The 12,684-nt window shown below is 45.7% G+C and overlaps 2 protein-coding genes across 2 annotated transcripts in view; one reads left to right on the top strand and one right to left on the bottom strand.

The window, feature by feature from the left end:
* The window catches only part of gcgra (glucagon receptor a), a 52,799-nt gene that overhangs the window by 27,597 nt on the left and 12,518 nt on the right, over nucleotides 1–12,684 (top strand). The window contains exons 2-3 of the mRNA XM_085404148.1: nucleotides 10,262–10,409; nucleotides 10,839–10,935. Of these exons, the coding sequence (XP_085260274.1) occupies nucleotides 10,356–10,409; nucleotides 10,839–10,935 (151 nt within the window). The 5' untranslated portion in view covers nucleotides 10,262–10,355. The remainder of the gene's footprint in view (nucleotides 1–10,261; nucleotides 10,410–10,838; nucleotides 10,936–12,684) is intronic.
* Nucleotides 2,284–4,882, bottom strand: LOC146671785 (uncharacterized). The gene is made up of 2 exons (XM_085404147.1): nucleotides 2,554–4,882; nucleotides 2,284–2,515 (listed from the first exon to the last, which is right to left on the bottom strand). Exon 1 carries the CDS (start codon nucleotides 4,880–4,882, stop codon nucleotides 2,744–2,746), a length of 2,139 nt encoding a protein of 712 aa, XP_085260273.1. The 3' UTR covers nucleotides 2,284–2,515; nucleotides 2,554–2,743.

Below are 12,684 nucleotides of genomic sequence, written 5' to 3'. Positions count from 1 at the left end.
TTTTGACACATAATAAAAAGGCACGCATGGGAAAGCAGAGTTAGCCAGCGGTGGGATGTTTTATGATCCATTTCATGAAAACACAGTAATTATATTCACTGAGGCAATGTGATTTTTGTTAAAGAAAAGTGATGAATGATAACATGACACGTTTTCCAATCACCATTCAGGAAGACAAACAGCAGCAGACAGTGAACAGGTGCAGCGCGCAGTGCCATCGGCAAACCTAACAGGTCAGATAGACTGAATTAGGCTATGATGAGGCGGGATATTTGATTTGTGAGACCACAGAACTTGTGATGCTTAAACATCTGGATTTAGTTGACCATATAGTGACGTTCACATTCATGCAGCGCACAGAGAATAAACTGAGGTCGACACTGGGATACGAAATTCCAATTTTGTTTTAATGTCTTTCAGTCAAAGTAACATTTACAACAAATGGTTTTCATTCATTTTGTTTAGTGGTGGTGCTTTGCTGGAGCACAGCTGCAGTGCAGTTGGAAGATGTTTCTTTTTTATTTTTTGGGGTTTTTTTTAGTTAAATTTATAGCGTCAATAGCAAAGTCATTTGGCAGGAGCTCCAGAAAATCAAAGACCAGCAGCTTTCCTTTTTTCCAGTCTTCACATAAAATCACAGATTCTCATCAGTCACACTTCGCGAAGCCCATTTAAATTAGCAGATGCAAACTGAGTGAAGGGCTACACCAGGACTGATTTGAAAGCAGTGACAAGCTAAGCAAAAGATTACCCCCATGCATCCTCTGCCTCGTGCTGTTTGCCAGAGATTTACTAACGGGAGACATTGCAGCATTTTGCACATTGTCAAGAGACTAAGAGAGGCCGTCTTCATCTTGCTTCACTTAGAATGACAGCAAAATTAAAAGGACTCCATAACACTGCTGACTACTCACATGAATGCGTCTGTTACTGAGCAAGGACTCTACAGCGGCTGTTTGCTGTGTGTTTAGGCCACACATTAACAAAAACAGACCCATGGCCTGAAAATAAAGATTAAATAAAGAAAATAAAGACTCAGACTACATCCAGCTGGTGACGATCATAGCAGGTGTTGATGTGCACTGTGGGCTTGTCTGGTCATAGAAACTAAGACTGGAAAATATGTTGATTAATGCTGTCATACTGCCAAATTTTCACTTTATTTATGTCTGTATCTGTCAGAATCTAGTTCAGAAACTGAATTGAGGGGAGATCGGTGATATTCTTGAGATCATTTTGAGTTTTTGTTATGATTTATTTAGGTGGTTTTGGTACATGTGTAGCATTAATCTGAATGCTTATTAAAATTTGTTTAAATGTGTTGTAATAAAAATCTATAATTTAATTTAATAATATCAAGTTTGTTTTCCAAAAAGAAAACTCTTTATTCAGAAACATTGTACATTCATTCTTATCTGATCTGTTACATAACAACCTTAAGAATGTTTGTATGTTTTTGACCTTGAAGGGGAGTTCAGAGGTCAAATGTGACATAGTTTTAATTTCTGTATGGTGACAATAAATATCACAATTTTAAGAATAATAGTTCTTAAGGATTTTTTGTCAATTTTTGACCAATAAATTATTAAATTGAAATTAAAATTTAATCGATTGCTAACATGACCTTACACCTAAAACGTTTTATCAGAATTCATTTTAGACTGTTTGAATGATGGTTTACATTACATTAATATGGCTGAATGGCAACAGTTTTGCACTGAAATGTGTCCAGTATGTTCACCTTGGATGGAAGTTATCCACATTACAAAAGTAATCTGAACTCTGATTTTCAAGGTATGCAAGATCTATAAATTAACTTTAGACCGACTATCAATACACAATAATAACACCGACAAATCTAAAAGGCCAAACACACAAAACAGCTTTTTAAACGGAGATTATATTCCAGCATCAAGCAAAAGAGTAAAACACACACACACACACCAATACACCAATACAACTAGTCTAAGTGTGAGTCTTATTCAATGACCTGGTCCTTGACTGACCCCATTTTTTTCCAGCCTTTTGCTTTTTTCACCCGACCTTTCCTTTTAACCACCCATTTAAGGGTGAGAGACAGAGCGGCTGCATGCTCTTGTGGCATCTGTGTTGCAGCTTTGGGTGCACCGTGGACATTGTGGTATTAGCACACACTTTAAAAACTTAGTTTTACTATAACATTGCTGTTGAAGGTTACTGTTCACTACAGGCCAGAACAACAATGAGGCTACCTGGAAGTATTCTGATTGTCACGGCTGGCGGAGTGAGCCGTGTGGAGTGGAGGAAAAGGAGGACCCAAAATGCAGCAAACTGATGATACGAGTGAAGTTTATTTACACGGTGGCAGTGGCAAAAACAGGCAATGAAGCATGAGTAATGACAAACCTAAACTGGGAGAAACTAAAGAGCAAACCTGAAATCTTACAAAACGGAGAGCGGAGCAGAGAGACGCAGACCAAGGACCAGGATACCAAGAAACACAGACGAGCCGACAACGAACACAGACCGACACCCACTATATACACACACACACACACACACACACACACACACACACACACACACACACACACACACACAAGGTAATCGGGTAATTGCACACAGGAGGGAAGAACAGCTGATCTGAATACACATGATGACTGGAGGACACAAGCTGAACACAATGACAACAGACACAGACTTTCAGAACAAAACAGGAAATCTAGAACCCGAACCGGACACAAGGGGGGAGGACACAGAATAACTAGAACAGAGGGAAATAATCACAAAACACAAAACGCTGGGTCAACGACCCAGGACCATGACAGTACCCCCCCTCCAAGGGCTGGCTCCAGACAGCCCAAAACAAAAACAGACGACCAACCCAGGGCGGGCGGCGGGGGCCCAGGACGGAGGGACCAACACAAGCTCCAGCGAACCGAGAGAATTGTCCAAAACAAAAACACACATGCTGGAGCACGAGAACAAAACACAGTTCAGGAGGCCGGCCCGGAGGCTGACAACTCAGAAGTCCAGGACAGTTCATCTTCTGAGGCCGGCCACGTCGGCGACGTAGATCCATAAGCCGACCGAGCGGAAGGCAGCGGTGGCGGAGTGGAGGCAGTTCAGGCGGCCGACCGTGCGGACAGCAACGGCGGCGACGAGGAAACCGTTCAGGCGGCCGACCGTGCGGACAGCAATGGCGACGATGACACAAGTCTGGAGGCCGACCGCGCGGAAGGCAGCGGCGGCGTCTAGGAGGTCGTCCATATTGACGATGACGCTCCACCAGCGGCCTGGTAGATGACCGCCGATGTCGAGGCGGCAGTTCGGGACCCGAAGGTGGCGTGGCCGTCGCAGCACCAGACGAGACCGAAGCAGCGGCTGGTCCAGGCGCGGCTGAAGCTGAAGCGGAGGCCGGACCAGGCGAGGCAGATGACGATGCTGCAGCCGGGCCAGGCGAGGCAGATGACGATGCTGCAGCCGGGCCAGGCGAGGCAGATGACGATGCTGCACCGGGCGAGGATGAAGGCTCGGAGGCTGCAGCTGGCGAGGATGATGAGGCTGCAGCAGGCGACGGCGTGGAAGCCGGAGACTGTAGCGCTGCAGGCGTGGAAGAAGCTGCTGCTGCCCGTGGCGTGGATGAAGCTGCAGCTGGCGAGGATGATGAGGCTGCAGTTGGCAGCTGGACGGGCTCCTCGGGCCCTCCAGCTGACGAGGCAGGAGGCTGGCTAGGTTCTCCTGAACCTCCAGCTGACGAGTCTTGAGGCTGGACGGGCTCCTCGGGCCCCCCAGCTGACGAGTCTTGAGGCTGGACGGGCTCCTCGGGCCATCCAGCCGGCGAGACAGGAAGCTGGGCGGGCTCCTCGGGCCCCCCAGCTGACGAGGCAGGAGGCTGGACGGGCTCCTCGGGCCCCCCAGCAGGCGAAGCAGGAGGCTGGACGGGCTCCTCGGGCCCCCCAGCGAAAACAGTCTCTGGACCAGTGGGCACCGGGGCCCCTGGAACACACAGGTCAGAACCAGTAGGCGCACGGGCCTCTGGCAGGCACAGTTCAGAACCAGCAGGCGCACGGGCCTCTGGCAGGCACACTTCAGAACCAGCAGGCGCACGGGCCTCTGGCAGGTACGGGTCAGAACCAGCAGGCACACGGGCCTCTGGCAAACACAAGGCAGACTGCAGCTGCACAGAGCATTGACCCAGCTCGGGCAGCGACAGCCGGATACAGTCCTCAGCTGGCTTCTTAATCTCCAGGGGTCCAGAGTCGGCCGGGGGCTGGGACCCAGCCTCTGGGGAGGCCCTGGAGTGTGTCACAGTCTCTGGGCTGGCCAGCTTTTGAGGACTGATTACAATATTATGTGGTGTGTCTCTCTGCTTGACATGAACAGGTGAAAAATAGTTCTTTCCGGGTTGGATGGACTTAACTTGTCGTGCAGGAGGAGTTGGTGACAACGATGGCACAGCTGGCAGTTCCAAAGTCCTAGTCTTCGGCTGTGGGGTGATGCGCCGACGGCGCGATCGTCGCTTCCTCCCTGGCAAAACCTCCGGCGGGCCGGGCAAAACCTCCGGCGGGCCGGGCAAAACCTCCGGCGGGCCGGGCAAAACCTCCGGCGGGCCGGGCAAAACCTCCGGCGGGCCGGGCAAAATCTTCGCCGCCGGGCTGAGTTGGGAAGCGGTAGCGGCTGGTGGGTGAAGGTGCAGTTCGTTGAGTATGAAGTCCTGTGCGAGCGGGTGAAGAGAGTCCAGCAGCCAGGAGTGAGCAGAGATGAGCTGCTGTAGCCTGGCTTCTACAGCGCGGAGACACTCTTCCCCCTCATGCTCGAGCCATAGGTTAACCAACCTGGAAACAGAGTCAATTAGTTCCTCCCGAAGCTCCTCGGGAGGTGCGGATGCCGCTGGGTCCATGTTTGGTCGGCTCGTACTGTCACGGCTGGCGGAGTGAGCCGTGTGGAGTGGAGGAAAAGGAGGACCCAAAATGCAGCAAACTGATGATACGAGTGAAGTTTATTTACACGGTGGCAGTGGCAAAAACAGGCAATGAAGCATGAGTAATGACAAACCTAAACTGGGAGAAACTAAAGAGCAAACCTGAAATCTTACAAAACGGAGAGCGGAGCAGAGAGACGCAGACCAAGGACCAGGATACCAAGAAACACAGACGAGCCGACAACGAACACAGACCGACACCCACTATATACACACACACACACACACACACACACACACACACACACACACACACACACACACACACACACACACACACACACACACACACAAGGTAATCGGGTAATCGCACACAGGAGGGAAGAACAGCTGATCTGAATACACATGATGACTGGAGGACACAAGCTGAACACAATGACAACAGACACAGACTTTCAGAACAAAACAGGAAATCTAGAACCCGAACCGGACACAAGGGGGGAGGACACAGAATAACTAGAACAGAGGGAAATAATCACAAAACACAAAACGCTGGGTCAACGACCCAGGACCATGACACTGATGCTTCTCAACTGTAATGCATATTCTCTGTAAGCCTCTTTGCAACCCATCTCCACATCAGCGCAAGCTTTCTAGTGTCAACTAGCCGCAAATAGACCTGAAAGTGTCTCTTTCAGGTCTAGTTGTGGCTCTCATGCATGTACATGAAAGAGACCTCTCAGAACAGAGCCATACCTCCTCCATAAACAACTGCAGATGGAAATAACAAAGTTCTTCTGTGGTTCAGACTAAAAGTGGCAAATCTGGCTGGTTTATGTACTGTGCCAAACAGTCAATGTGGAAATACCTGTTAGTTTATGTCTGTCCTGATCTCTGGTAATTGAAAAAAGGTTTTGAGACACAGCTGCTATTCTGATGCCAGCTCAGAACAAAACTGTGAGCTTACCTTTACAACAATATGGTGTTAGAATTAAGCAATGTATACCTGCAATGCATCCCATGGCCACTTTGTGCCACTGAACATAATCCATACTGCAAGTAAGCTACTTTTCCTTCACAAAATAACTGAGAAAAAAACTGGAAAAAATGAATATTTTGCTTTTGAAATTTCACAGACAGAATTGCATGGAGGGCTCTCGTGTGAACCCAGGTGCTTTTATTTTTTATAGCATTTTGGCAACCCACCATGAGGTGATGATCAGTTGACAGTTTGTTATGGAGAAACACCATGTCCATTAACAGAACACTGCTCGGATTCAGACCTGGAAAGCCTTTTCTCCCAATCACCCCCTCCTTTGAGGTGAGTTGCTTGATGAGGTGAGCCCAACTATATCTTGTTGGTACCTCTAAACCTCACGCACTAGCTCAGGCTCCTTCCCCTCCAGAGAGGCGATGTTCCGTGTCCCAATCACTAGTTTTGGTTCCCGGGGATCAGTTGGCCGGTCTCCATCCCTGGCCACTCCCCAGCACTACGTTCCTCCTGCCGGTGGTGCACTGACAGGCGGCATTTTAGCATTTTTTTTTTTTTTAAATCAATAAGAATCTAGTCGGGTCTGCTTTTATTTGACATGTTCCTATTGGTAAAGTAGAGGATGAACAGGAAACTGTCTGTCAACATAAACGTCCTGCTGAGTCAGGCTTAAATGAAATGTAACTGTCACTGTATTTGAAGTCTTCATGATTTGTATATATTCAGAGTTTTTCTGCAAACTAAGAAACAAACCTTCCAGAAATACTTTGAAAGTTTTGACAATAGCTATTAACAATTGTGCCAGCTCAATGTGCAATTAGATGAAAACATTGTGTTGTTTTTCGAAAGAATTCCTGGGAAGCATCGGAAATTTGTGGCTGAAGAGAAAGCAGACATTTTTTAAAAGGTCAGAAAAACAACTGAAATGCATAACCACTGTTGTGCAATCAGTGGCATGTGTATGGTTGCAGAACATCAGAGCGGGGAAATAATCATGTTGTTGAATTTGATGTTTTACACAGGAACAGATTAGCATGCTGTCATGCTGAAGATCAGGTAAATCAAGCAGAGCACGATGCGTAGATTTAGGCAGTATCTCGATTGCTCCAAACAAGTAAAAGAGCGTGTTGCAGCACGATGCTTTTTTTCCTGAACACCCTGTTATCAGATAACAGGGTTCTCATGCCTGAACACTAAGCATGTAACGTCTTCTGTATGCGCTTTAGCCTTTTAGCTAAATTTGTTAAATTATGGAAAGCAGGGAGAACATATCACACATTTACTCTAATAAGCATGTGTTTGATTGTTTTTGCTGTTTGACAGTTTAAAAACAAAGATATTTCTCCATCATATATTTTTTAAATTGCACCCAGACCTCATCTGTGGCGAGGAAAGCTGTCGGATTTGGATGATGTCAGACAGTTAGTGTTTACTCCCACTAGTGCCTGTGCGTTTGGAAAGCTGAATGATATACTGCTGCTCAGGGGCATTTTCTGAGCTGGACAGCTATTGTGTTTTTCAGAGAGTTTTGTTTTTAATCCTTGCCGATCCCCTCTGCCCCGCATTCATGCATGCATACTCTTTTGTAATTTTATTTGTCAGACAATGTAATCAAATGAAAGGTAAGCACTCTCCAACAAACAACAGTAATTGTTACTGGCCATTGTATTAAGCCATCCAATGTGCACTTGAACACAAAGCGGTTTTTTTAGGTTGTTTGGGACATTCAGGTGATTTGCGTCATTCACTTATGTTTTTCAATGTATTTCTTCCACTCGCAAACATAAATAAGTGACCAAGGATGATTCAAACATGATGCCATCTATCCTGTGTGTGTAAAGGGGCAATAACCTCTTAGGTTACACTTGCATCTGTTTAGCATTTGGTCAATCAACACAAAGTCGTCTAAGAGGAAATTAAACATAAGTATTTATCTAAAAGAAAAAAAAGTGCTGCATAATTTTCAGACACTGAGGTGAAACATTATTGCTTGCTAACTTGTTTCTGGATGAAGCTAAAGAGAGCAGACCCAAGCATCTCAAGAGAGCCATCTGGCTTGGAAGGCTTGACTCTCAGCCGTTGTTTCACCTCATACATCAAATGTGCAGCAAAAGTGTTTAAAGCTCCAGATTATTTCCTGGAACAGGGAACCACTGGGTCTAACAACACATGTTTCAGAGGACCTTGATTGGTCTGAAGCAACAATGGACTGAAAAAGCTAAGTGGGAGCAGCAGTACTGTAGATCTGGCAGGCTATCATAACAGCACAATATAGAAGCCTAATTAGCCTCACACCTCGAAGCCCATTAGTTCCAATTGAGCTTCCATCGAATGGCCAACGTGATTCCCCTCATCCTGCATTAAAGGCATCCGAGCAGACACATTGTACTTGACAAATGTGCACAAATAAAGAAAGGGAGTTCTGTGAACTTATGTCCTCAGGTTGTGTCTTAAAAATCCTCCAGTGCTCTGATTTAGCATTGCTTTTTGAGCGTAAAAGGCAGTGAATGCTCATTATCGAGAGAGTCTTGTTTTGTCTTCAGCTGTGGGGCATTCGGTGTTATTATATCTAAAAATAAATACTAAATACTAAGGAAAACTGTGCAGCTGGACTCCCGAAACAGAAGCAATGAGATTGTTATAGAAGTCATCTAAAGGATAATTAGGAAAGGCAGTTTTTATTTTCTTTTAGTCATGAAGCGATGATGAAATATCATATTTTGGTGTCCATGCATACTCTCAGTCTGAGAGGCAGATTTCAAATTCAGCTCACAACTTCACACATGTGTAATGGCTGGAATGTTTAGTGTCGCAACATAGAAAAGGGGTCAGGAGCCAGGTTTAGGAATCTTTTCTCCTGTAGTAAACCCTCTTGCTTTGACGCACCCTCACTCCCACTCCTGCAGTTTGGTTAATCATTGCTCCCAGTCGCTGCTAAGCTGCAGAGTGGCGCGGGCTGGCGAAAGAGTCAGAGAGTAAGTGAGAGATAGGTTGTGAAAGAGGGAAACCCTTGGAAAACTGTCACACATGGCGTAACATTTTAGCCACAAGGAAGACCAGGGTCTGAACCTCTCCGGTGCAGCGGGACACGTGCTGAAATGTCACGCGCTCATTATCTCTGTCTGGTAAGAACTTACCCGAGATGCCTACAGTAGAGATGTTTGGAAGAGCAGAGGTTAAAGTACAGTATGGTTTGAAGATATGCCTGTAGTTTCTGCTTCCAAATGACCTATGCCAGAATTTGTGATGGGATGTCACCGTTGTGGGTCTTTTAGCCACCAGAACACAAAAACAGAATTGAAATCAGAACATGTCTGATGCTGTCAGAGGTACAAGAGTCAGCGCTATGATTTGAGCTGGACAATCACGACCTGATGTCAGGCCAGACAAGAGTAGCTCTGATCTCTCAGTGCCTATGGCAATCAGTGAGGCTGTACTGCAGCTAATGCTAATTGTTTCCAGTAGTTATTACACTGAGCAGTCCATTAAGAAAGGCCTTGGTGTAGATTTGATCAAGTCTGATAGTGTGGATATTAAGATTGTGACTGGAACCTCCAAGCTGCTGTTTACCCCAGATTTTAGAAGCTCGATGACATTTTCAGTCAAAACAGAGACTGAAAAACTCGTGAATTAAGCTTTCCCACCCAAGAACATTGCAAACTGTTCATCTGTCATTGTGCTGTTATCTGTTGAAAAAATACCTACATTCGTTTGTGAAAAATTCCTTACACAACATCACGAGCTCGTCCTCCTATCCACAGCAAGACTGGAACGGAATGGAATTTGAAACGTTTTAGCCAAAAATGTTTCCATGGTCAAGGTGTTTTTTGCAGAAACGTTTCAGATTTCGTTCCGTTCTCCGGCTTCAGTCAAATCTCTCGGGAGTGTTATGGCAGTCGATGCGAAGGTGAGTGACCTCTGGCACACACTGACAAACACTCAACCAAATACTCGCTGGCTTCAGCAAGAAGGTGGACAGCTGCCAGCAGAATCACTGACTACATGCAGCTGTCTCACTGCAGGGACAAACAGCATTTCCTGGAGGTTTTTTGGCCCGATGATGTTCTGGTCTGTCTTGTATAGCTGTAAACTTTGTGGACCATGGCTCTATTTGAATGAATAAGCACTCCTTTCCTCTCCACACTTCTTGAGCGTTAAGAACACAAGTTGAAAAGACATAAGACTTCTCCTTTTATTTTACTTCCTTGCCAGCATACCTTCTAAATTTGGTGTAATTGTAGTGTGAACGATATGGCCCAGCCTTTTCCTGTTGTGGTTCTCTTGTTTTGCGCAGCCAAGCTGAGCCTCATTAACAGCAATGTGTTTGCAATGAGCTTTGATGAATTGTATGTCTCTGTGTCATCCAGGCACCGTGGCCAGTGTAGATAAGCCCCCTTATGAAGTGAAAACTCTTCTCAGCTCTGCAGTATCCCATCCCAGCACCAACAGCAGAAATAAGGGATGTCACAGCTGTTCCTCTTTTTGGCAGTGCTCATTGTCTCCTGCAGTATCCAGGTGAGTCCAAAAACATGTTTAAAAGCACACACATACAGACTAATATCTATCTATCTACATATATATATATATATATATATATATATATATATATATATATATTAGTCAATGACCTTCACAGTTAAGACTTGTCTTAGAGAGTTACAGAAACCTAAACACTCTGTACAGTAGCGTAAGTACAGTATTATCGTGTGACAAGGTCTTATTTTGATTGATTAAATCTCCAGTATGACAACCAGTTGTTTACAGCTACCGTATATATAAAGTGAACTGAAACAAATGAACGTCAGCTGGCCAGTTGCTTTGCACGAGGTTCATGTTCTCAGTATTCTTCATGTCTATCTGGTTGAAATGTATCCGTAAGTCTCCAGGAAAACAGACCTTCCAGATATTTTTTCTTTAATTGTGTTGCTGTTATTGTCTCCTTAGGTTTCTGCTGTTGTTTCCCTGCAAAAGGTGACGGAGCGCTGGGAATTGTACAGGAAAGAGTGTGAACGCAACAACAGCCAAGATCCACCAAGCACCGGTGAGCTAAACACTGTGTTAGACTTGTAATTTAATTTTAACTTTAGGCCCTTTCACACTGCAATTAAAATCCAACCTGCACCATTTACCAAAAGTTTCTAAGTGTTACTCATTCATTGGAGATATCATCCAGTTTTATATGGCGTTATTTTTGTGCCACTATTCTGAGTGCACGTAAAAAAAATTTAACAGGCATTTCCAAAAACGTTAGAGCACTTTTGCAAATATGTGATGTCTTGATAAATCGAGCAGATATTTGAAGTTCACACAGCACCATTCTCGCATGAAAATATCTTAAAAGTTTATTTTGTGACCCAGAAAGAGCAATATTTCAAACTCCGCCACTCTGTGTTCCTCCTCCACTGCCTCATTTGAGTTTGGGACGAAATGGATTCTGGGATATTGCATTTCGTCATTTTGAGCTGATTGGAGACCAAAACAGCCAATCAGATTTTGTTGCATCCAAGTCTGTGATTGGCTGGTTTTGTGGCACAAATATAACGGTGTACAGAAAGCGTTGAACACGCACGGGCAGAAATGTTGAGAGTACAAGCAACACATTGCAAGCGAGCGCAAACGCAAAAACTGAGGGAGAGAGGATGCTATTGAGTGTGTGTATAGATAATCAATAACACTGAAATACATTTTTTGCACGCAGCAATGAATTTTGTTCATTGAAATGTAGCTTTTCTTTGCTCAAAATAAACTTCTCCTCAAAATGCAACACTTGCACCTGCAATTTTTTTTTAAAGTACCCTCAAATTTTTTTTACGTGCGCTCAGAATAGTGGCACAAAAATAACGCCATAATATTTCACTCTGAGCAAGTGACAAGAGCATAATATATCACAGTATACTAAAATCTGTCTGGCCTCAGATTTGGAGGTGCTGAACCTCATTCCCGCTGCTTCACACTTGGTTGCGAACCGTTCCAGTGTGAGCTGGAGGCCATCACCCGATGAAGCCAACAGAACCACACACGGTCGAATGCCTTCTCCAAGTCCACAAAACACATGTAGACTGGTTGGGCAAACTCCCATGCACCCTCAAGTATCCTTGAGAGGATAAAGAGCTGGTCCAGTGTTCCGCGACCAGGACAAAAACCACATTGTTCCTCCTGTATCTGAGGTTTGACTATCGGACGAACTCTCCTTTCCAGCACCCTGGCATAGACTTTCCCAGGGAGGCTGAGGAGTGTGATCCCCCTGTAGTTGGAACACATCCTCCGGTCCCCCTTCTTAAAAATGGGGGCCACCACCCCGGTCTGCCAGTCCAGGGGTACTGCCCCAGATCTCCACGCAACGTTGTAGAGGCGTGTCAACCAGGACAGCCTTAGAATGTCCAGAGCCTTCAGTAACTCAGGGCGGACCTCATCCACACCAGGGGCTCTGCCACCAAGGAGTTGTTTAACTACCTCAGTGACCTCGCCCCCGGAAATTGGTGGGTCAACCCGCTCATCCCCAGACTCTGCTTCCTCATCGGAAGACGTGTCAGTGGGATTAAGGAGGTCCTTGAAGTATTCCTTCCACGCCCGACAATTTTCTCAGTCGACGTCAGCAGCGCTCCACCAGAGCTATACACAGTGCAGGTAGAGCACCGCTTTCCCCTCCTGAGACGCCTGACGGTTTGCCAGAATCTCTTCGAGGCAGCCCGAAAGTCTTTTCCCATGGCCTCTCCGAACTCCTCCCACATCCGAGTTTTTGCCACTGCCCGAGACGCATTCCGCTTGGCTTGTCAGTACCTGTCAGCTG

This window comes from Rhamphochromis longiceps, linkage group LG4, assembly GCF_057381845.1.
Source record: "Rhamphochromis longiceps isolate RC_006_pf linkage group LG4, R_longiceps_female_GT1.1, whole genome shotgun sequence".
NCBI classification, from domain to species: Eukaryota; Metazoa; Chordata; class Actinopteri; order Cichliformes; family Cichlidae; genus Rhamphochromis; species Rhamphochromis longiceps.
This window is presented reverse-complemented; position numbering and strand designations above follow the sequence as displayed.

What these genes read in the sequence shown, in the direction of transcription:
- LOC146671785 (XM_085404147.1), bottom strand. Translation starts at nt 4,882, where the DNA reads ATGGACCCAGCGGCATCCGCACCTCCCGAGGAGCTTCGGGAGGAACTA.